This window comes from Loxodonta africana, chromosome 20, assembly GCF_030014295.1.
Source record: "Loxodonta africana isolate mLoxAfr1 chromosome 20, mLoxAfr1.hap2, whole genome shotgun sequence".
NCBI classification, from domain to species: domain Eukaryota; kingdom Metazoa; phylum Chordata; class Mammalia; order Proboscidea; family Elephantidae; genus Loxodonta; species Loxodonta africana.
The window spans coordinates 63,342,319-63,365,487 of record NC_087361.1 but is presented as its reverse complement, the minus strand read 5'-3'; the positions used below and the strand labels follow the sequence as shown (position 1 = coordinate 63,365,487).

The following is a 23,169-nucleotide window of genomic DNA, read 5'->3' as shown; positions in this document are numbered from 1 at the left end:
TTGCCAGTTATCCAGGTATTTCTCCTAATCCTTCTGGCCATCACATAATTCCTCTCAAAACTTTTTCTCATCTTCTGTGAGAAATTAGCTGATTGGAGACTTTTTTCCCTCCCTCCCTCCCTCCCTCCCTCCCTCCCTCCGTTCCTTCCTTCCTTCCTTCCTCCCTCCCTCCCTCCCTCCCTCCCTCCCTCCCTCCCTCCCTTCCTTCCTTCCTTCCTTCCTTCCTTCCTTCCTTCCTTCCTTCCTTCCTTCCTTCCTTCCTTCCTTCTTCAAACAAAGCATCCCCAGAAGCTTCAACTCTGGAGGCAATGGGTCGAAAGGAAGAAGTTGACTGCAGTTCCTGGAAGAAACAGACCACCAACATCCGGAAAACATTCATCTTCATGGAAGTGCTGGGATCGTAAGTCCTGGAGCTAGGAAGCCAGAGCTGGGTTGGGCTGCCTACAGCGGGGAGTTGGAAAAGAAAGAGTTGTTCTGGGCTAGTAGCAACTGGTGAACTAGAACTGAGGCTCGCTGTGATATAACTTCAGTAGCTCTAAGGGACCTACCCATTGCCATTGAGTCAAAGGGACTTAGGGAGCCTCTCTGTGGTGCAAGGGGTTAACGAGCTCAGCTGCAAACTGAAAGGTTGGTGGTTCGAGTCCACCTAGGGAAACCTCAAAAGAAAGCCTTGGTGATCTACTTTCAAAAAACCAGTTATTGTAAACCCTGTGGATCACAGCTCTACTCTGACACACATAGTGTCTCCAGTCAGATTTGACCCACTGCAACTGGTAAGGAACCTAGGGAAAATTTTATGGCCTTGGGAGGTGGGCAGGGGGAGGACATCTTAGGTTAATACAGAGGACAATTAATGCATGGACACCTCAGGGCATACCAGCCTCTCTCAACCAGTTTCTGCCTCTTTCTGACCCACTCCCAGTGAACCCCACCCTACTTCCTGATCTATGCCAATTAGGCATTCTTGCACTGATCTCAGGAGAGAAGTCCCACAGCACTTTCGGAGAGTCATTGAACCTACGATTTTGCTGGGTTTCCTCACCCATCTTCTTTATTTTCCCTGGCAGTGAACAGGTCAACTCTGTAGTCAGCTATATGGAAGAAAAGGGGCTTCTGGGGTCCAGAGAGCTCATGGCCTACACAACACCTGAACCAGTTCCCCACAACCACCCTCTTCTCCCTTTTTAAGTGCTTTGGCTGTGTTGGAAAAATAGTCACTCTGTAGTCCAAACTCCTCCCAGCATTCGGGGTGTCTCTGTTTGCCTCTTGACAATGTAGACCAGGGACAGCTCACCTGGAGCTGAGTGCCCACTTATTTCTGCCTCTCCTCCAGAGAGGCACGCAGTCTCTGACACAGGTGAGCAGGCACTTCAGGCCACCAGCCCTGCCTCTTCAGAACACCAGCCAGTCAGCTAATAACCAAAAAAGCCAAACCCATTGCCTTCAAGTCAATTCCAACTCATAGTGACCCTATAGGTCAGCTAATTAGTTAAGACTAATTGGGCATGGGCAGTGAGAAGCAGTTAGTGGGCTGCCCATTCAGGCAAGCTTTCACTTTAGCCAATTCTGGCTAAGCTTAGCTCCATTCTGCCCTGCCCAGGAGGCAATGAACTCAGGCAATGATGGCTGCCCACAGTTTCACCTCAGGTGGAGAGGAGCCAGGTCTGGCCCTAAGGAGAGACCTCCAAGCAGAGCTCAGCACAGTAGGACCAGCCTGCACCACTGCTGGTCATCAGTGTTAGGCCTGCCAAGATTAAGCGGCTGAAAAAGGGCTAAGCTCATGGGTGAATCAGAGGTGATTTGCTAAGCATTCCAAAAGCCAAGAGAAGAAGGAAGCCCAGGTCGATAAAAGCTTATTTATCATCTGCTCAGACTTGTGTTGTAGGACTGGGAACAGAGTGCTCAAAAACAGTCATACCTGCCCTCTTTGAGCTCAACGACATCTACCTCAGTGGCTTCTAACCCTAGGAACACCAAAGCCACCTGGGGAGCTTATCCCCCCAGCTTTTTTTTTAATTTTGGTAAAGTATGTTGTTGCTGTTAGGTGCCATCGAGTCAATTTTGACTCGTAGCAACCCATGTGACACAGTACAACTGCCCCATAGGGTTTGCTTGGCCGTAATCTTTTTGGAAACAGATCACCAGGTCTTTCTCCCACAGAGCCGCTGGGTGGATTAGAAAGGCTAACCTTTCATTTAGGAGCCAAAGTCATTCTCCACTCAACACCAGCCCATGGTAGCCACTAATCTACTTAATGTCTCTATGAATTTGCCTATTCTAGATGTTTCATAAAGAGCCTTGGTGGTGTAGTGGTTGAGCACTTGGCTGCTAACTGAAAGGTTGATGATTCAAACCCACCAGCCACACCATGGGAGAAAGATGTGGGGGTCTGCTTCCATAAAGATTACAGCCAAGAAAACCCTATGGGGCAGTTCTACTTTGTCCTATAGGGTCACCATGAATCCAAATCGACTCAACGGCAATGGGATTTTTTTTTTAGATGTTTCATAGAAGTGGGATCATACAATATTTTTTATTTCTATCTGGCTCATTTCACATTTGAGTCTATCCTGAAGTACCTTGAAAGAAAGGCCTGGCCATCTACTTCTGAAAAATCAGCCATTGAAAACCCAATGGAGCACATTTCTACTCTGACACATATGGAGTCTCCATGAATCAGAATGATTCTGTGGCAACTGTTTTGGTTTTGGATTTATTTCACTTACGTAATGTTTTCAAGGTTCATCCATGTCATAGCAAGTGTCAGAACTTCATTCCTTTTTATGGCTGAATAATAATCCATGGTGACAGAGTGGTTAAGAGCTATGGCTGCTAACAAAAAGATTGGCAGTTCAAATCCACCAGGCACTCCTTGGAAACCCTATGGGGCAGTTCTACTCTGTCCTATAGGGTTGCTATGAGTCAGAATTGACTCGATAGGAATAGGTTTGGGTATTTTTTTCTTTTTTTTTTTTTGTTTTGTTTTAATAGTCCAATGCATGTATATACCACATTTTGTTAATCTATCCATCTATTGATGGACATTCTGATTATTTCTACCCTTGGCTGTTGTGAATAACGCTGCTATCCCCATTGGTGTACAAGTATCTGTTTGAGTCCCTGTTTTCCATTATTTTGGTCATATACCTAGGAATGGAATTGCTGGGTCATATGGTTTTTTTTTATGGTAATTCTATGTTTAACTTTTTGAGGATCCACCATACTGTTTTCCACAGTGGCTGATTCCTCCAACTTTTCATTATGAAAATGCTTAAACATAAAAGAAAAGGGAATTAATATTATAATAGACACAAATATACCAACCACTTAAATTCAGTGCTATTAATATTTCACCATATTTTTCCACACACATGTACACACACATGCACACACACTTTTTGTTCAGCTATTTGAAAGCAAGTTGCAAACAACATGGCCTCTCACCTCCGAATTTTCTGTCTGCATCTGCTAAGAATAAAGACTTTTCTTATATGCCCACAATAGTATTGTCACACTCAAGAAAATTAAAATAATTCCCTAACATCATCTTAGCTAGGTAATTTTTTAAAAATACACATTCCTGTTCTGAACTACTAAACTGAAATTTGAGGAGATAGGACCCAGTGGCCAAGAATCTGCATTTTAAGTGTGTCTCTGGTGACTCTAATGTAGCCAGCCCAGCACTGATTCAGGGGAGTGGGAAGACAAACAGGGAACAGGTCACAGGTGTTGCAGCAGTTGGGCTAAGCAGAGGCTAATGAGAAGACACCTCTGTGGAGCTTAGGAGTAAGACAAACAGACCCAGGCTGCAAACCCCATAAAGCTACCAAGGTGAGGTGGGATGCTGCGGGGTGTAGGTAGCGGGAAGAACAGACTCCCCTAAGCAGAAGGCACCAGCATACCATGACAAAGGCCTCCTCTCCTGGTCCTCAGCTCTTCTGGAACAACACACCAGGTAGAATGGCCTTCTATTAACTCTGTCCAGACACCCATCCACAATCCCAGAACAACCTACTTCTGGAAACTCAGCCACTGAAAACCCCATGGAACACAGTTCTACGCTGACACACATGGGGTCACCATGAGTTGGAACCAACTCAGCTGTGACTGGTTTTGCTAATTTAGGGCAGCTTTAAAAAAAAAAAAAAAAAAAATTTTTTTTTTTTAGTATTTACTGGGAAAAGCTCATCTGTAGCTAGGCTATGTCACCCAAGTCCTGGGCCTCCTCCTTTCTGGAAGAGAATTTTCTCCTTGGTCCCCCACCCCACCTTTTGCCCAGGCTCCCAAAGAGAAAGGAATGCTATTCTGAGCAGGAACTGCAAACCAAGCTCCATCGCAGTAGGCACTCCTGGCCCTGCTTGTCTTCTTGGCTTCTGACCCATGCAACTTTGGTGGCTGAAAAGTAGCTCTCTGCTCCCTACCCTGGCAGGAGGCACAGTTAAGTCTTCTAATCCCCCTCCCCATCCCCACCACACACACCTCCACACACAAAGTATGTGACTAAAGCAGTCTGAAGCCAAAGAACAGTAACACCATTTCAAATTGCCACAGCATTGCACAACTCTAGAAGGCACTATTTACATACACTGAAGAAAAACCAGGGGATACAAACGATGTCCCCAGGGCTGTACAGACTGAGGGCCTATCTGATCCCATTCCTTAAGAGGAGCAAGAGTAGGTGTCAGCTGTGAAATAAGTGGACCATCCATGTGTGGCCCCAAGGTCACAGGTGAGAACGCCCAAGGTGGGTCTTAGCATGTCACAGCTCCTAGGAATCTTTAAGGCCATGTCATGGATTGAATTATGTCCCCCCCAAAAATGTGCACATCAGTTTGGCTGGGCCATGATTCCCAGTATTGTGTGGTGGTTCTCCATTTTGTGATTGTAACTTTAGGTTAAAGAGGATTAGGGTGGGATTATAATACCTTTACTAAGGTCACATCCCTGATCCCGTGTAAAGGGAGTTTCCCTGGGGTGTGGCCTGCACCACCTTTTATCTTACAAGAGATAAATGAAAAGGGAAGGGAGCAGAGAGACAAGCAAACTCATACCACCAAGAAAGCAGTGTCAGGAGGAGAGCACATCCTTTGGACCTGGGGTCCTTGAGTGAAGAAGCTCCTAGTCCAGGGGAAGATTGATAAGAAGGCTGACAGAGACAGAGAGCCTTCCCCTGGAGCGGATGCCCTGAATTTGGATTTTAGCCTACTTTACTGTGAGGAAATAAACTTCTCTTTGTTAAAGCCATCCACTTGCGGTATTTCTGTTATAGCAGCACTAGATGACTAAGAGAGGCCTGGTAGTTCAATTCCCTCATTCTACTGATAAGGAAAGGGGGCCTAGAGATGAATAGGGCACATAACTAATCCCACTCCAAACTTCTCACACATTTATCTATCCATCCATGCATGTATTCATTAAATAAATACTTATTTAGCAGTTTCCATTTATAATCGCCTCATATGCATGCGAAAGCTGGGCAATAAATGAGGAAGACCAATGAAGAACTGATGCCTTCGAATTACAGTGTTGGCAAAGAGTATTGAACATACCACAGACTGCCAGAAGAACAAACAAGTATGTCTTGGAAGAAGTACGGCCAGAATTCTCCTTAGAAACAAGGGTTGTGAGACTACGTCTCACATGCTTTAGACACGTTAGCAGGAGGGATCAGTCCCTGGAGAAGGACATCATGCTTGGTAAAGTAGCGGGTCAGCGAAAAAAAGGAAGACCCTCAACGAGATGGATTGACGCAGTGGCTGCAACAATGTGCTCAAGCATAGCAACAATTGTGACGGTGGCTCAGGATCGCGCAGTGTTTTGTCCTGTTATACATAGGGTCGCTGTGAGTCGGAACCAACTTGACAGCACTTAACAACAACAATTCTCTCATCCATTAAGACCAAGCTCATAGTGTTCTTAAGTCAGGGGGCCAGGTATTGTGTGCTCCTCAACTAGCCCAAGTGGTCACTTTGTACAAACTAGGAAAAAGTATTCCTTTCTCTAGGCCATTTGCCAGAAAAGTTGTCATAATTATTGTATGAAAATCTACACTGGCGCCAAGGTGAATGGCATCTCTTGGAACTGTGCAGCACATAACCTGCCCAACCATAGCAGATACCTTGTCTTAATGATCATTTTCTGTGATCTCATAATACCCCATGCTTATCCATACGTGTCTGTCTCCCACACTAGATTCTAAGGTAGACCACTACTGATCACAGCGCCTCACACAAACAGTTCCTCAATTTCATAAGCATTCACTAGATGCCTGATAACATTTTTCAAATCAAATGTTAATTGCTTACTTGTCTGTGATCTTCAGTAGACTACTGGTTCCTTAAGAGCAGTACCATTTACTCACCTTTTATCCCCAGTGTCTAGGACTCCATTGGTGCTCAGTAAATCCTGGATGGAGGAGTTAGTGAGTGAATGGATGAATACAGCAAGCTCTAAAGGCTTTGATTAACTCAGTTCCAACTGCAGCTGGGGCAACAGGAAACTCATCACAAGAAACACCAAGTAATCCCTAATGAAGGTTTTTAAAGCCTAGGAAAGCTTGAGTGCTATCGGGCCTTCATTCTAGAATACCCAGATGGCAGGAAAGAGGGGCATTCTAGAATACCCAGATGGCAGGAAAGAGGGGGAAACCCTGGTGGCGTAGTGGTTAAGAACTACAGCTGCTAACCAAAAGGTCAGCAGTTTGAATCCACCAGGCACTCCTTGGAAACCCTATGGGGCAGTTCTACTCTGTCTTAGCTGTTTCCTCTCTTAAACTCTGCCTCCCCTTATTTAAAAAAAACAAAGTTGCCATTGAGTCAACTCCAACTCACAGTGACCCCATTTGTATCAGAGTACAACTGTGCTCCCTAGAGTTTCTAAAAACTGAATTTTCAGTAGATCATTGGACCTTTCTTCCGAGGCACCTCTGAGTGGATTCAAACCCCCAACCTTTCAGTTAGCAACCTAGCATGTTAACCGTTTGCACCACCCATGAACTATTCTCTCCCCTAATAGTATTCAAATAATAAAAATAGTAGTTAATCAGGCACCACAATTAAAACAGAGAACATAAAAATAATAGTTAATCAGGCACCACAATTAAAACAGAGAACATAGGGGCCCCCAAATCTGCAAACGAAGTAACAGGAAATGGGTCAGGGCACAGAAACAAAGCCATTCCCCAGAACAGTGGTACAGGATATCAGAAAACAGCCCGGAAACTTCCTTAAAGTTGTCTTTCAGAAGCAGCTGGATAAAACCAGCCCCAGGGACATGTGCAGAGCATCCACCTATGACCACTCTGTGACCTTCCACGAGGGGTAGTGACAGGGTGCAGCCGCAGCTGGGGAATCGAACTCGGGAAGCGAGAGACTGTGCAGGCATGACACCCCATAATAAGTCCTGCTATGAATCCCAGAGGCCTCCTGGACAGGAGCCATCTTAGAAAACTGCTGACTGCACACCTTAGTTAACATATCCCCGCCTATCCCCGTGAATAAACATGAATCTTTTTCCGCCTAAAAACTTTTAAAAACTCAGGCAAGTCTTTTGTTCTGTGAGACGAGGGTAAGCATAGCTTAGGCCCTCCTTGTCTCCATTTGCAAGCCTCTTCAATAAAGCTTTGCTTGTGTGGAAAACTCTTCATGTCTTACCTGCTCATTCTTGACCAGTGAGAGGTAAGAACCTTATTCAATTCCAGTAACATGATGACAATGGAAACTAATTACCGTCCACACCTCCCTTCATCTACTCATTTCTATTGCTTCCAGCAATGCTCTGTAGCCAACCAGCACTAAATTTTATCTCTTGGTGTCTTCTCCTCAGGGGAGCTTTTTCAGAAGTTTTCCTGGTGAAGCAAAGGATGACTGGGAAGCTCTTTGCCCTCAAGTGCATCAAGAAGTCACCTGCCTTCCGGGACAGCAGCCTGGAGAACGAGATCGCTGTGTTGAAAAAGTGAGTGGTGTTGGATTGGTAAGGCACAACTTTGGGATCACATTTCCCTCAAAAATTACCTTCAGGAACTGAAGCTGGATTTCCACACCCAAAGGGATTGCTCCCTTTGACTTAGTTGTTGGTCAGTTTGGTCAGTCAGCTAAGTTTAGTCAGACACCTGTCTTATCTGACCGTTTCTTTTTTAAGCAAATAAACTAGTGACACGGCTTGTGGCAGAGTTGGTTTGTGCACGTAGGCCAGAGAGTAATTAGCTCAAAGGAGCAAAATCAATAGAGGGCCAACACCAGTAAGAATAAATAATTAGCAGCATAAGATTTGGAAATTAGGCTCAATTTGTACCCAGCCATCATTATGGAAACTACACTAACAAATTATCAAATGTTTATAGTGGAGCTCATGCTACAAACCCTCACAGACCTCCTATGGTGTTCCAAAATGAGTGAGGTATTAGGACCACAAGGATGATGGACAAAATTTCTCACCTCAGGAGCTCACATTTTCTGGGCAGAAACAGAGATTGTTGTTGTTGTTGTTATGTGCCATCAATTCGATTCAGACTCATAGCAACCCCATGTGACAGGCTAGAGCTGCCCCATAGAGTTTTCTAGGCTATAATACTTATGGGAGCAGATTGCCAGGTCTTCTGTGGAGCTTCTGGGTGGGCTTGAACACGCCAAACTTTCAGTTAGCAGCCATGTGTTTAACCATCGCGCCAACAGGACTCCTTAGAGACAGAAGGGCCCGTAACACTCTGGTCCTGTTGGATGTGAGTCCCACTAGCAGAAGGCAGAGTCTGGAGGAAACAGGAATTCATTTTGCCTACATGTGTGTTTTTATGAGGATGGGTTATTAGGTACATTTTCAAAGAACAGGGACCTTGATAGATGAGTAAAATTTTGTGAGGGCAGGAGGGGCAGTGCACAAGAGGAGGAGTAAGAGGGGAATTCAGGCCAAGAGTAGCATACACTTTAACACAGAGTCATGGAAGGGCTATTAGGGAAGAGTAAGTACTGGAAGCTCCAGAACTTAGAATGAGTAGCATCAAGGGACAGGAGATGAAACTAAAACAGTGAAGTGAAATCTGATGATAAAGGGTCTTGGGTTCCATGATAACAAACGTTGACTTTATTCTGTAGGCAAAGAGCAGTCATTAAAGGATTTTAGGTAAGGAGGGGCATGATCATATTTATATTTTAGAGCTATCCTCTTTAAGTATGGTGGAGGATGGATTGGAGGATGTGGGCCTAGAGGATGGGAGACCAATCACAAGACTTTCACAGTGATCTCAGTAAGGGGTTAGGATACAAGTAAAGGTTGTGGCAGAATCACGTGGTGCAAAGAAGACTGGGTTCAAGAGATGTTTCAGAGAGAGGAGTGGTTGTGTTTGTGCTGCCTGCTAGGAGAGTAGAGGAGCCTTAAAAATGACCCTAAATGATAGTTGCTCACCATGATTAATGTAATCGATATCACCAAATTGTACACCTGAAAAATATTGAATTGACAAATGATGTTTTGTATGTATGTCTTTACAACAATAAAGAATTTTTTTAATAGAAACAAAATGACCTTGAGATAGAGCGAATACGTGGACAGTAATATCATTGCTTGGGATAGAGAATGAAGAAGGACATGTAGAATTGGAGGAAATAGAAATAAATTTGTTTGAACATGCTGCATATAGGTATCTGCCTATCTTTACATGGAGGTATCTGGTAGGATGATGGAGATATAGGTCTGAGCTCCAGGGAGATCAGGGAATAGAGAGATTGTAAACTCATCGATAGCAGGGGCTATGGTGGTCTTTCTTATCATTGCATTCGTTTGCCAGTCCCTAAAAAAAAAAAAAAAATTTTTTTTAATGTGGCAGATGCTCAATATTGGTTCAGTGAGCGATTGAATCAATGCATTAATGACAGCGTTGTCAGCTTCTAAGTGTAGTTGAATGCATCATGTAACTACTATGATATGTCTATATTTTTAAAAATACCTTAAAGATGATAATAGCTACTATTGATTACGTATTTACTATTCCCCAGATACTATACATGCACTTTATATACATTATATCTTTTAATCCTGAGATAACTTTATGACAAAGGTGCTGTTTACAGACAAGGAAACCAAGGCATAGAAGATTTAAGTAAGCCAGCCAAAGTTACCCAGTTAGTAAGCACCTTGGCCAGATCTGACCCCAGGCCTACCTGACTCAGTCTAAATTCTGAATCCCTGTGCTTGCAGCCATGAGTAAAAATGCCTAGAGACTTTCCTTCTGAAAAAACATTCACAAAATTGTTGTTGGAAAAGCCAAGCCTCTCAACTAATATGGCTGTCTTGCTGCTTCAGCCTCTAGTAATCTCAGACACAGGTAGTCCAGGGCAGGCTTTTTGGACTGCTACACTACTACATTTTGGACCAGATAATTCTTTTGTGTGTGTATTGTAGGGTGTGTAGCAGAATCCCTGGCCTCTGCACAATAGATGTCAATAACACTCCCTCAGTCATGACAAGAAAATGTCTCCAGACATTGCCAAACATCCTCTGGGGGGCACAACAGCCTCTAGTTGAGGATCACTGATTTAAGGTCTTTTGTTTTCCACAGAACAGACTCCAAAAATGAGCATCTCTGTTACTCCTCACAGTCTCCCAGAATAATGATGTTGTAACATTTTCTCCATGATTAACCATCAAGAGATTTGTTCTTGTTGTTAATTGCCATTGAGTCACCTTTGACTCACGGTGACTGTCTTAGTTATCTAGTGCTGCTATAACAGAAACACCACAAGTGGATGGCTTCAACAAACAGAAGTTTATTCTCTCACAGTCTAGTAGGCTAGAAGTCCAAATTCAGGGTATCAGCTCCAGGAGAAGGCTCTCTCTCTCTGTCAACTCTGGAGAAAGGTCTTGTCGTCAATCTTCACCTGGACTAGGAGTTTCTCAGCCCAGGGACCCTAGGTCCAAAGGACACACTTTTCTCCTGTCACTACTTTCTTGATGGTATGAGGTCTGCCCATTTCTCTGCTGACTTCTGTCTTTTACATCTCAAAGGAGATTGTCTTAAAACACAACCTAATCCTGTAGACTGTGTCCTGCCTCATTAACATAACTGCCACTAATCCCATCTCATTAACATCATAGAGATAGGATTTACAACACAGAGGAAAATCACATCGGATGACAAAATGGTGGACAATTACACAATACTGGGAGTCATGGCCTAGCCAAATTGATACACACATTTTTGGGGGACACAATTCAATTCCATGACAGTGACCTTAGACAAAACAGAAAGAAACATTACCACGTCCTCTGCTATCTTCATGTTTGAGTCCATTGTTGATTGTTGCAGCTGTTGTGTCAATCCACCTCACGGAGGGTTTCCCTTGTTTCCTCTGACCCTCTACGTTACTAAATATAATGCCCTTTTCTCATGATTAGTCTTTTTCATGATGTGTTTCAAAGTAAGCTAACTGAAGTCTCACCATCCTTGCCTTTAAGGAACATTATGGTTGTATTTCTTCTAAAACTGATTTGTTCATTCTTTTGGCAGCCTGTGGCATATTCAATATTCTTCACTAATCCAAACTTCTTCTGGTGTACTACACTGTTTTCATGCAGTGTTTCCGAAGAAGACCTCTGAAGGAGATAACCCATTTTATAGAATAATCTTTTGTTAGGTGCTCCCTCTGCCTTCCTCAGTTCTTCAACTTTCTCTCTTGGTAAGGTTTAAGAAAATTCCTAAAATAACAGTAAAATGCATTACCCCTACGTTCAGCAGGATGATCAACATTTATTCGACGAGTATAGACTGAACACCACACTGGGAATCTTTTCTCTGGGATTATTGTTACAGCCTTCTTGTTATGAAGGCTTCACAAGGACTCAATCTTTCTAAACATTGTCACCAAAAGTCTCTCTCAGAAATAACAGTCCAGTTGGGCTGCTACCACATTATTTGTTTCGACAACCTGAATCTCAGATCTTTCACCAACCATAACACTTAGATTTTTTTCCAGGATCAAGCATGAAAACATTGTGACCCTGGAAGACATCTATGAGAGTACCACTCACTACTACCTGGTCATGCAGCTGTAAGTGAAAGGTGACCCACTACCTCTGCAAAGGTCCTGGCACAGGGGCTTGTAGAAGTTGGTGGGTGGTGAGGTAAGACTGATGATTGAAAGGCAGAATCAAGAATTAGTTCAAAGAGCTCTAAAATGCCAAGAATTTCTTTAGCTTAGGGCGCTTCTGGCCGTGGGAGTATTCTGCATGGGCTGAGGGGTAAAACTGTGGCTGATTATTGAGTTGGTATACACCAGTACAGCCTCACTGCTTATTAAAATAATTCCTACCCACCAGTAAATAGCTGTGTTTCCAGCCCATCCATGCTTCCCTGGTGCTCCAGCCCCTCCCCTGGGCCTTTCTGAACCTCTCCACAACCCACGAACTTCATGAAGGTGTACAGCCTGGCACAGCAGAGGGCCTGCAGAACCTTTCTCTGGCACCATGCTTGCCCATCAAACTGGATGTTAAATTCTTTAATATCACTCCAGGGTAAAATTATTGTAGGAGTAGAAACCACAGTAGATAGATTGCAATTCAATACAAAGAAAGACTTTCTCAAAAGAGAGCCAACCAGGTTAAGAACAGGCTGTGATCATGTTTGTCTATCTGTAGGATAGAAACTGTGCCTCATTGGAAAGGTCTCTAGGTCACTGTCATGTCCAAACAAGAGTTCTGGTGGAGAACAGCACTTGTAGTGATTAGTAGGGCTCCTGAGGGCCCAGCCTTGGCTCAGACACTTCTATTTATGAAGTACATACACACATACACTCACTCTCTCACACACTCAAACCATATACTCACACACTCTCTCACACACACACTTATACACACAGGACTCCACAATCTCAGCGTGGCTGGACGCAGTGTGGTTTTTTGACTTACAGGCTGATCCCTCGTATCCCTCTAACACTCTGAAACTTTAATGAGCTAACCCAGGTCTAAGCGGCCTATTATTTCCAGGCTCAGTGAAGGCAAGTAACAGGCAGTCAAGGGAGCAGAGTGAATCGAGGTGGGGTGGGCCCAGAGCAGCACTAACAAGTGAGCAGGGGCCATGGGCGGTCTTAATGAGGCGGGCTCAGCAGGATTAGCATGTGGTCTGTCAGGTCAGACGGCGAAGGGCAGGTGGAGAGGTAGAGGGCAGGTTTGGAAGTCACTGAGGGCTGCCAAGCCTCCTAGAGCATCACCTTCAGGACTCAGTCTGCTGAGAGTCAGGAACGCACAGTTGTGGATAAAGACGGTCTTCCTTGTGGGCCTCTGGCTCCTACAGCAGAGTGGGATGATATGCGTTTTGGTGGAAGAAGTAACGCTTGCTTGTTACTGCTCTGTACTGTTGCATGCAGCATTCACATCTAATGTCTATGGGTCCCCACTGATTCCCAATCAACTTACAGCATTGGATTTAATGTCATGGACAGCAGGAAGGGGGGCTAGGATGGTGAGGGGATTGGGAACCCTGACTGAAGTAGTCTGGGAATATTTATCCTGGATAAGCAAAGGTCTTAGGAGAATATTTCACTGTCTTCAAATACTTGAAAATATTCACGTGTAAAAATGGTCGTTCTGTATGGCCCCAACTGTGGACTTGGTATCTGCTATTGTATTTTTTTTTTTATTGTATTAGAAGCTACAGGGAGTCATATTTTAATGTAATATATAGAAAGATTAAGAGGCTGCCAAAAGAGAAAACAGTCTGTCTTCGGAGGCAGTGAATTCTCTGTCACTGAGGTGTTCTAGTGTTGGTTGGAAAACTTCTTGGCAAAAAAATAGTATAGATGGTATTCATGGGACTGATGGGGGTCAGAGCTGATCTTTAGGCTACCCTGAGTCCTGCGATAGCATACCATTTGCAAAATACCCCTACAGTCCCCACCCCCCTAATTCCAGTTTTTAGTATCACAATTTTCAAAAATTAGGAAAGAAATCCTGGCAAAAGCAAAGTTAGTCTCATTTGCCCACCTTCTCTTTCCTGGTCTGCCCAGATTTCAGTCTTCCCTCACCTTTTCATCATGGTTTCCTATGTCCTAGTCTAGGAAGGAAAGTAGCTAAGAGAAGTGTTCTCACTAAGGAATTAGGGCTTCTTGTGTGCTCCCAAACGGGGACATTTGCATTTTAAAGGGAGTTTCCGGGGAGAGGTCAATGCTTGGCCCAAAGAGATGACTCCACAGTGATAGTAGCCCTCCCTGTACCCTTGAATCACAGTCCATGCGCACTTGCCCATGGCTACAGAGAAACACCTTCCTAGTTCCTTTGACCTGAAATAAGAACTGGATTCCTGCTTGCCCTTGTGCCCACAGTGTTTCTGGAGGGGAGCTCTTTGACCGGATCCTGGAGCGGGGCGTCTACACAGAAAAGGATGCCAGCCTGGTGATCCAGCAGGTCTTATCAGCAGTGAAATACCTCCATGAGAATGGCATTGTGCACAGAGATTTAAAGGTGCCAGATGGGACTCCTCTGATGGAAAACTGATGATGGCTTTTCAGGAAGCCGCATGCAGCATGGGAAGTCTAAACTCTTCAAAATAAAATGGTTGGACCAGCTGATTCCTGAGACCCTTTCCCCTTTAGATTCCTTAAACGAATCTTGGGTGATCGAACAATTATTACAGATTTGCATCTCAGCCTTTTCCTGAACTAGTCACTATGCCTCCAACAGTTAGTATATAATCCACACATATCTTGCACCCAGCCACAATCAAAATCAAACACAACAAATACTTATTGAAGGTCTATATTGCAACAGGTACCAAACTTTGGAGAGATCAGAGATGGTTAACCAAGTGTTGTTGTTGTTGTTGTTGGGTGAGGCCAATTCAATTCCAAACTCATAGTGACCTCATGTGACAGAGCAGAACTGCCACATAGGGTTATCTTGGCTGTAATCTTTATAGAAGCAGATCACCAGGTCTTTCTCCCATGGAGCTGCCAAGTGGGTTTGAACCACCAACCTTTAGGTTAGCAGCTAAACTCTTAACAATTGCACCACCAGAGCACCTTAACCAAATGTTAGTTACCTTAAAAAACTAACAGTCCCAGGGTACTTGGGGGTAAGGAGAAGGAGGGGTTGGGAATGAATGAGATGGGGACATAAATCACCATAAGGTGAAATAAAGTCAGGAAAGGGTGCAGATAGGACCAAGGAGGGAATAATGAGGGAAGATGAACCTGGCCTTGAAGTCAGACACCTAGGGCTTGGCATCCTGAGAAATTATAGATCAGGGGAAGGAAGGAGATGTGTGTTTCGGTGATTACATCCTGCTCTGCATGATATTTCTCTTCCATCACAGCCTGAAAACCTGCTGTACCTCACCCCTGAGGAGAATTCTAAGATCATGATCACAGACTTTGGTCTGTCCAAGATGGAACAGAGCGGTGTCATGTCCACTGCCTGTGGGACTCCAGGCTATGTGGGTGAGCCTGGGAACAGGAGGGAGGTTGTCCAATTGGCTACATGCCACCACGTAGATGTCACTCAATCACAGACAGGGGTGGTTGTGAGGAGACAGGGTTCAATTCAGGGGCAATCCAGGTAGAGTATTCACTTACAAGGCACAGCCAGTCTTTCTATTTCTGAAACCATACTACTGCTCCCAAATCCTACATCTTTAAAGCTAGCCTAACCCTGAGTTCCTTCCCACAGCCCTGCCTATACTTTGGCTCTCACTTCTGCAGACAGACTTCCTGGTTCTTCTCCCCAGCTGAATCAGGGGCAAAGACAAGGTCACAGCCCTCTCTCTTTGTTTCCTTTCTGGAGGAGAGTTTGGTCCGGAACTGTTAGGAGCCCAGAAGCAGAGGATATTGAGGTTGGGCCTAATGTACCCAAATGTGGGTCCTCAAATATATACCCAGGAAAGCACCCTGGGAAACAGGCAGGGTAGGGCCTCCTGTGTGAATAGCCCCGTAGGCTTCCGCGACCCCCCAAAAGGTGAGAGTGGGCAGGATACCAGGTGAGATACTTCCCCCCCACACACACACCCATTGCCATCAAGTCCATAATCACTCTTAGCCAAGCATTATCTGGTTGAGCTTGGGGAGTGGGAGACAGGGTCCAGACTCAAAAGAAAAAATCTCCTGTCTCCCAAAAAGAGAGATTGACCACTCACCAGAAGATACTGAGTGCCACTGGGTACAAAGCCCTGGTCTCTGGGATAAATATAGAAGTCGGCTCTCTACTGCCAGGAGGGACCTGATCCGATGAGGAATGCAGGGCTTCTGCTTTTATGGTGCTCTCAGTCTGATGGGGCAGACTCAGCACCACCTCAGAAAGTACCCAGAGTCTGGTTGGGAGACATACTACCTGCCCTCCAGGAGCTCCTGACCTAATAGGGAGACTCAGCATCTGCCTTCAGGGAACTCCCAGTCTGGTGAGAGAGAGACACCCCAACACTGGAAATCTCCCAGTCTGAAGTGGGAGACACAGCCACTCCTCTGGTGACCCCTCATCTGAGGAGGGAGACACGAGCCCTGCCTTCAGAGAATACCCAGTCTGATGGGGGAGACACAAACCTGGAGATCTCAAGTCTGATAGGGGAGTCATAGTCCCTGGCATGAGGACCTCCCAGTGTGATGGCGAAATTACAGACTCTTTTCTCAGGAAGATTTAGTCTGGTGGGGGGATGACACAGCCTCTTCCCTCGAGGAGTTTTCATTCTCATAGGAACAATAACAACCCCATGGCTGCCCTAATCCTTTTCTCTAAGCCCTGACTGACCTTCGGCCCCACCCTATAGCCCTCTCCTCTTGTCCCCAGCCATGACTCTGTCTTTGGTTTGCTGCAGCTCCAGAAGTGTTGGCTCAGAAACCCTACAGCAAGGCTGTGGATTGCTGGTCCATTGGCGTCATCACCTACATTCTGTGAGTAGAAGCATTGGCTCAGCACCTGAGAAATCTTAGAGCCTGCCCACCCCTTCTCTTCCCTTCCCTGTCTCAGCTCCCCAAGCAGCACCCACCTCCAGAGCATGTGCGTGTGGTGTGTGTACGCACACGCGGGCTGACACATGAGCACAGCCCCGAAGGTCCCTCTATCCTGCTGCCCACCAGATTATAAAACCAGAGCTCAGCGTGAGCCCTCTGTTCAAGGACCTGGCCTCCTTCTTCTGCAGCCCACCTGCACTTACTGTACATGAATGTGCTGAGTCCCACTCCATGGACACGGCAGTGAAAAGGAGAGAGGCTGAGCCAGGCTCTGAAGCCAGGTGGACCCAATGTTCCAGCATCTCAGCTTCCTCTCCTGTGACATTAGCCAAGGCAAAACCACGGCCTGGATGAAGTCTGTCAGGCCTCTCCAAACATTCCCGGCCTCTTCCTTTCCAACCTGCCCTTCCTTCTTCCCTGCTATCCCTCCCTGCCTTTAGCAAACTGCTGTGAGGAAAATACCTGCTTTTCACTGCTTACCCTTAGTGTGGGTTCAGCTCTCAATTTCCTCAGTTTGTGTTCATTAATGACTCTCACTCCTTCACTTTTTTCAACAAATATACATTGACTGTCTACTCTGTGCCCATGACTGGGACAGGTGCTAATGATTACAGCAGTGAACAAAACAGAATAAAGAAGATCTCTGCCCTCATGAAACTTACATTCAAGTGGACATTCTCCCATCTTTCTTAAAGATATTTTACACATCATCCACGTACAGGCAGAGGTGGGAGACAGGGGCCTTCCAGGGCTGTCTGTTCCAAGTCCCGGCTTCTGCATAAGAACTTTATGGGGCCTGTGTCATTCCTGAGTCTGAAGCAGATCCATCTCCTGGTCCAACCTCTGGTCTGGGACCTCACTGCCTGCCTGCAAAATCTGAGGGGAGGGGTGTGAAGCCCAGGGAGGGAAGGATGGTTCACCAGCACTTCTTCATCCTGTTCCACTGCAGGCTGTGTGGGTATCCCCCTTTCTACGAAGAAACTGAGTCTAAGCTTTTTGAGAAAATCAAGGAGGGCTACTATGAGTTTGAGTCTCCATTCTGGGATGACATCTCTGAGTCAGGTAAGCCCAGCGGGTGTAAAGAACAAGATAACAGGCTCAAGGCAAAGCTGCCAAGAGAAGAGAGTCTAACAAAGGCTGACAGCCTAGCTTCTGAGAGTCCCTGGGCGTTTCATAGAGCAGGCTGCCAAGGCAAGTGGAGAAATCTTCATCAGGTTCTAAGGCCAGTTAAATCCTTTGTGTCTGAGGCTCATGCTTTTGTTTTCCTAAAGGCAGAACCACAGGATGCCTGGTAAAGGGGAGGGGGGCAGTTAAGATGAGAGGCGCCAAAGACAAAGCCAGGCAGAGGGGAATGTTCTAGGTAGGACTGGCAAAACCAAGCGGTTAGATGCCAAGTCCCAAGAACATGCAATGTACATGCATGCTAGGAGGCAATCAATACAGCACATGCATGTTGGTTGGGCCTGTTAAGTGGAGAGCAGAGCTGGAACCAGCCTCACACGTGGGCCCCATCTCTGTGCAAATGCACGCACGTGTGGTGTGCAGACACACCGGTGCCTCATGATGAGGGTGGCTCTGCAGGGCTGTGTGGGCGAGTGAGGCAACTTAGAGCCTCTCTTCCTTGGTGGCTTATAGTGGGCTGTTGTGAGGTGGTTTGGATTTTTTTTCTCTCTCTCTTTTGAGAACTTAAAATTGTTTCTGTGGAAGATTAGCTAGAGATGCATTTGCTGCCACCCCCACCAGCCTGGAAGTGAATTTCCATCAATCACACAATGTGGTCCTTAGCTGTCTTCTCTCTGATTGCCCCCTCAGCCAAAGATTTCATTTGCCACTTGCTGGAGAAGGACCCAAGTGAGCGATACACCTGTGAGAAGGCCTTGAGGCACCCCTGGTGAGTGACCGCCTGCCTCCCCAAACCTTGCTGACTCCGTAGCACTGCAACCGTGAGCCTGCAGATGTTTACCAGGTCCAGGTGGAGATGCAACAGCAGTTCTTGGAGCAGGTTCTGACCTGAGGTTGCAGCTGAGCCTTCCAATCAAGCACAGGAGGACGCTGTCAGCAGCACTGTGTGTTGGCCCCCAAACCAAACTCAGTTACCCCATAAGGTATCCAAGGCTGTAAATCTCTTAGGAAGCAGACTGCCACATCTTTCTCCATGGACCCAGTGGTGGTTTAGAACCGCTGACCTTTTGGTTAGCAGTCGAGCGCTTAACCACTGTTCCACCAGGGCCCCTATATTGGCCCCACAGGGGCAATTCTCTGTAGTAGTTCCTCAGAGGCACCTAAGAATAAGTGACTCTGCCCTTTCTTTCCAAAAAAAGCTAAACCCATTGCTATTGAGTCAATTCCAACTCAAAGCAACCCTATAGGACAGGGTGGAACTGCCCCACAGGGTTTCCAAGGCTGTGATCTTTACGGAAGCAGACTGCCACATCTTCCTCTTGCAGAGCAGCTGGTGGATTCGAACCACTGACCTTTTGGTTTGCAGCCAAGTGCTTAACCACTACACCACCAGAGCTCCTTGGTCCTCTCCCTATGAGCTTCATTTTACTCTGTGCTCAAAACATGTACCATGTGAAGTGATTTAAGATCACGAAATATCCAATTGGTAAAGCCACTCTGCTGCTCAAGAATTTACAATAGCTCCCCACTTCCTGCCATAACAAGCCTAAATTCCTTTGCCTTTCCAGGCTTTTCTCAATATGGCCTCATGCTTTATCTCTAACCTCAATTTCCAGCAGATAGGACTAAGAGCTATACTTATCTCCCTGCCTTCCCTAACTATACCTTGGGTCATGCCATTTTCACCATCGTGGCTGTCCTGTCTCTTGCTCTGTCTCTCACATCCTTCGGGATCCAGGTCAGTCTCTGTTCCTTCCCGGAAGCCGCGACTCCTGCAGTCTGCGCAGACCTCCCCACGCCCAAGTTCCTACCGCTGTCTTTACTCAGTGCACAGCTACCATGAAGTGCTCTTGTTTATGGGATGAAACAACCCCACATCTGGACTGTAAGCTCCCAGGGATCAGGGTCCACAGTCCTTAATTCTCTGGGCCCCTTAGTGGCTAGCCCACTGCTGTGCACATGGCAGGTGCCTGTGGAACACTCAGAGATGAGTGAATAAGAAGGGGCTAAGAAGATAGGAGGAAACCCGGGTGGTGTAGTGGTTAAGTGCTACGGCTGCTAATCAAGAGGTCAGCAGTTCAAAACTGCCAGGCTCTCCTTGGAAACTCTATGGGGCAGTTCTACTCTGTCCTATAGGGTTGCTATGAGTCGAAATTGACTTGACAGCCGTGGGTTTGGTTTGGGTTTTTGGAAGGAGATACGGACCCCTGGTGGAGCAGCAGTTAAGAGCTTGGCTGTTAACCAAAAGGTTGGCGATTCATATCCACCAGCCACTCCTTAGAAATGATAGCAACGGTTTGGTTTTTTGTTTTCTTTAGAGGACAGGGAGCCCTGGTAGCAAAATGACTAAGTGCTTGGCTGCTAACCAAAAGGTTGGTGATTCACACTCATCCAGCCACTTCACTGGAGAAAGACCCAGCAATCTGCTCCCATGAAGATTACAGGCAGATGGCACCTAACGATAGCAACAAGGGGGCAGGGAAAGTGCACCCAGTGTCTGAGGGCCTGATTGAGGAAGGCTTCCAGGAGGAAGTGGGTTCCCAGCCAAGCTTTGAGCTAAAGGATGATGCCATCCCAAGTGCCCTCTAGAGCAGGGTTGGTGAACTTTTTCTGTAAAGGGCCAGAGAGTCAATGTTTTAGGCTTTGCTGGCTGTATGGTCGCTGTCACAACTGCTTAGCTCTGTTGCTGCAGCGCAAAAGCAGCCACAGATGACGGGAATGAACAGGCGTGCCTGTGCCCCAGTAACTTGCCAGCCTGGTTGAAAGCAAGTTCTTGTTTTTGCCAAAGCAAAAGCCCACTATGACCTGCCCCAGGGGACAGAGGACCCCTGGTTCCAGCCTTTTCCTGCTGTGGGCCACCTTTCTCCTGGGGCATTCCACCTGGCTTTAACCTGGACCTGAGGGCACCACCCCCTGCCCACCTCCAGCTGCATTTCTATAGCCACCCTCCAGTCAGGTGTTCCCTCCTGCCTCCACAGGATTGATGGGAACACAGCCCTCCACTGGGACATCTACCCGTCAGTCAGCCTCCAAATCCAGAAGAACTTTGCCAAGAGCAAGTGGAGGGTGAGTCACCCTCTCCAGGGTGGGGGAAGGGGCGGCTCTGGGTCCCTGGAGGCTGGACTGGGCAGAGGCGGGCACAGGCTTTCCTTGGGACTTCTCTGTAGACTGGACCTCAGCAGACACTGGTGCTCCCTGGGCCCTCTCTGGAATGAGAAGACGGCACACTGGTTTCAGGAGGGCACAGGGCAAGGGAGAGCTTGAGCCCATGGCCCTGGGAGGCTGAAGCAGCGAGATCTGGTGGTGTGTTTCCTTAGCAAGCCTTCAATGCGGCCACCGTGGTACACCACATGAGAAAGCTGCACATGAACCTGCACAGCCCTTTGGTCCGCCCAGAGGTGGACAGCAGGCTGCCTGTCATTCAAGTCCTGGAAGCCTCTAGGCCCTGTTCCCCCGAGATCACCATCACCGAGGCACCCGCCCTGGACCAGAGTGTTGCCCTCCCAGCCCTGACCCGGCTGCCCTGCCAGCAGAGCCCCTGTCCCACTGCCCCTGGAGGCAGGTCCCTCAACTGCCTGGTCAACGGCTCCCTCCGCATCAGCAGCAGCCTGGTGCCCATGCAGCAGGGACCCCTGGCCGTGGGGCCGTGTGGCTGCTGCGCCAGCTGCCTGAGCCTCAGGAGCAAAGGGAAGTCCTCCTACTGCTCTGAGCCCACGCTCCTGAGAAAGGCCAACAGAAAACAGTGAGTATTTTCAGCCAGAACTGGAGGCTCAGCCCAGCTCAGCCTGGGTCTAAAAGAACTCAGGCAACAGGACTGAAAGGGATTAAAAAGGGCCCCACCCACTCAGAACCAGTTCTATAGGGTAGGAAGAGCTCTGGGTCAGGCATCAGGGAACATGCTCCTAGCCCTGTCCCTACCACTCACTAGCTGTGTCGCATTGACCAGTCAGTGAAAGTCTGTTTCTGGTTTGCTCATCTGTAAAATGGGTTAGTCGGCTTTCACTTACCCACTCAGCCAGCTGAATAGAGGCACTGGTTCAGAGGAGCTGCAGACGCTGTTCACACCCACAGAAACCCTAAAGTAATGGGTGCATATGAGCTGTAAGCGCTAGGTTCCCTGAGACCTGGGTGTCTGGGGGCTGGGAGGGATGCTTGCTTGTCTTTTTTGCAGGGTATTGTACTTTCTGAACCCCATAAAGGCAGAATTTAGTAGATGCCACAGGCACAGAGAATGACAACCCCCCAGCTCTGTTTTCTCTTCAAATACATCAAATCTGCTGCTTCATCTCCTTTCCAGGCATTTCAAATCAGAAGTCATGGTGCCAGTGAAAACCAGTGGCAGCTCCCACTGCCGGGCTGGGCAGACTGGGGTCTGTCTCATTATGTGATCCCTGGAGCCTCTGCTTGTGCCACTGGAGTTTTCAGGTGAGGAGACCAGAGGCAGGAGGGCCGAAGGCCAGGGCTGAGTGTGGGGCAGGGGGGAGGCCCTGGGGAGAGCAGACCCACCCCAGAGTCTAAATGATGGGGTCTGAGGGGGACAAGAGGTAGCAGCCCCACCCTCACCCTGAGCCCCTTTCCTTCACAGGGAAGACGTAGACTCCTCTGCCCATCCTAATCTGGCACCTGCCCTGCAGAGGGAGGAAGGGGGAGCAAGTGGAGTGGGGCCTGGCAGGAACGTTTTCTGGTCAGAGTGCCCGACTGCAGCCACGCAGGGGCAGGCCCTCAGAGGTGTCCTCAGAATGAGCCCCGCGGTATGAGGCTGTGAGGAAGCTGTGGGCAGGAGGAGCGGCTTCACTGGCCCCCAGGTCTCCCTGACCTGCCTGCTCTGTGCCCCCCACCCTACGTGCTGTGGCTCTGTGCAGTGTGCCTAGATAACTCTTGCTGGGTCTGTGTCATTTGTCATGAAAAGCTTAGTGGGCTGGCCAGGCTGCCACCTCCAAGCAAAGCCATATGGAGCATCTCCCATCTCCCTGCTCTGTATACACTCTCCCTGCCGCTGCAGCCTTATCCTCATGGCCAGAGTGGCTCCTAACATAGACGCCTGCTCGTCTGCATGAACACTGACAGCTCTCCGGTCTGCCTGCGGCTCTCCAAGTTCTTATCCTGAACCCCAGGACTAGTT

General features: G+C 47.2%; 1 protein-coding gene across 1 annotated transcript; it reads left to right on the top strand.

Annotated features, from left to right (window-relative positions):
- The first annotated feature begins 308 nt into the window (after nucleotides 1-308).
- Nucleotides 309-22,435, top strand: CAMK1G (calcium/calmodulin dependent protein kinase IG). Its single transcript, XM_003410280.4, has 11 exons — nucleotides 309-400; nucleotides 7,825-7,953; nucleotides 11,967-12,041; nucleotides 14,310-14,448; nucleotides 15,299-15,422; nucleotides 16,790-16,865; nucleotides 17,875-17,987; nucleotides 18,738-18,816; nucleotides 21,026-21,113; nucleotides 21,365-21,789; nucleotides 22,345-22,435. The coding sequence occupies exons 1-11, from the start codon at nucleotides 309-311 to the stop codon at nucleotides 22,433-22,435; spliced, it is 1,431 nt and encodes a 476-aa protein (XP_003410328.1).
- The last annotated feature ends 734 nt before the right edge of the window (nucleotides 22,436-23,169 follow it).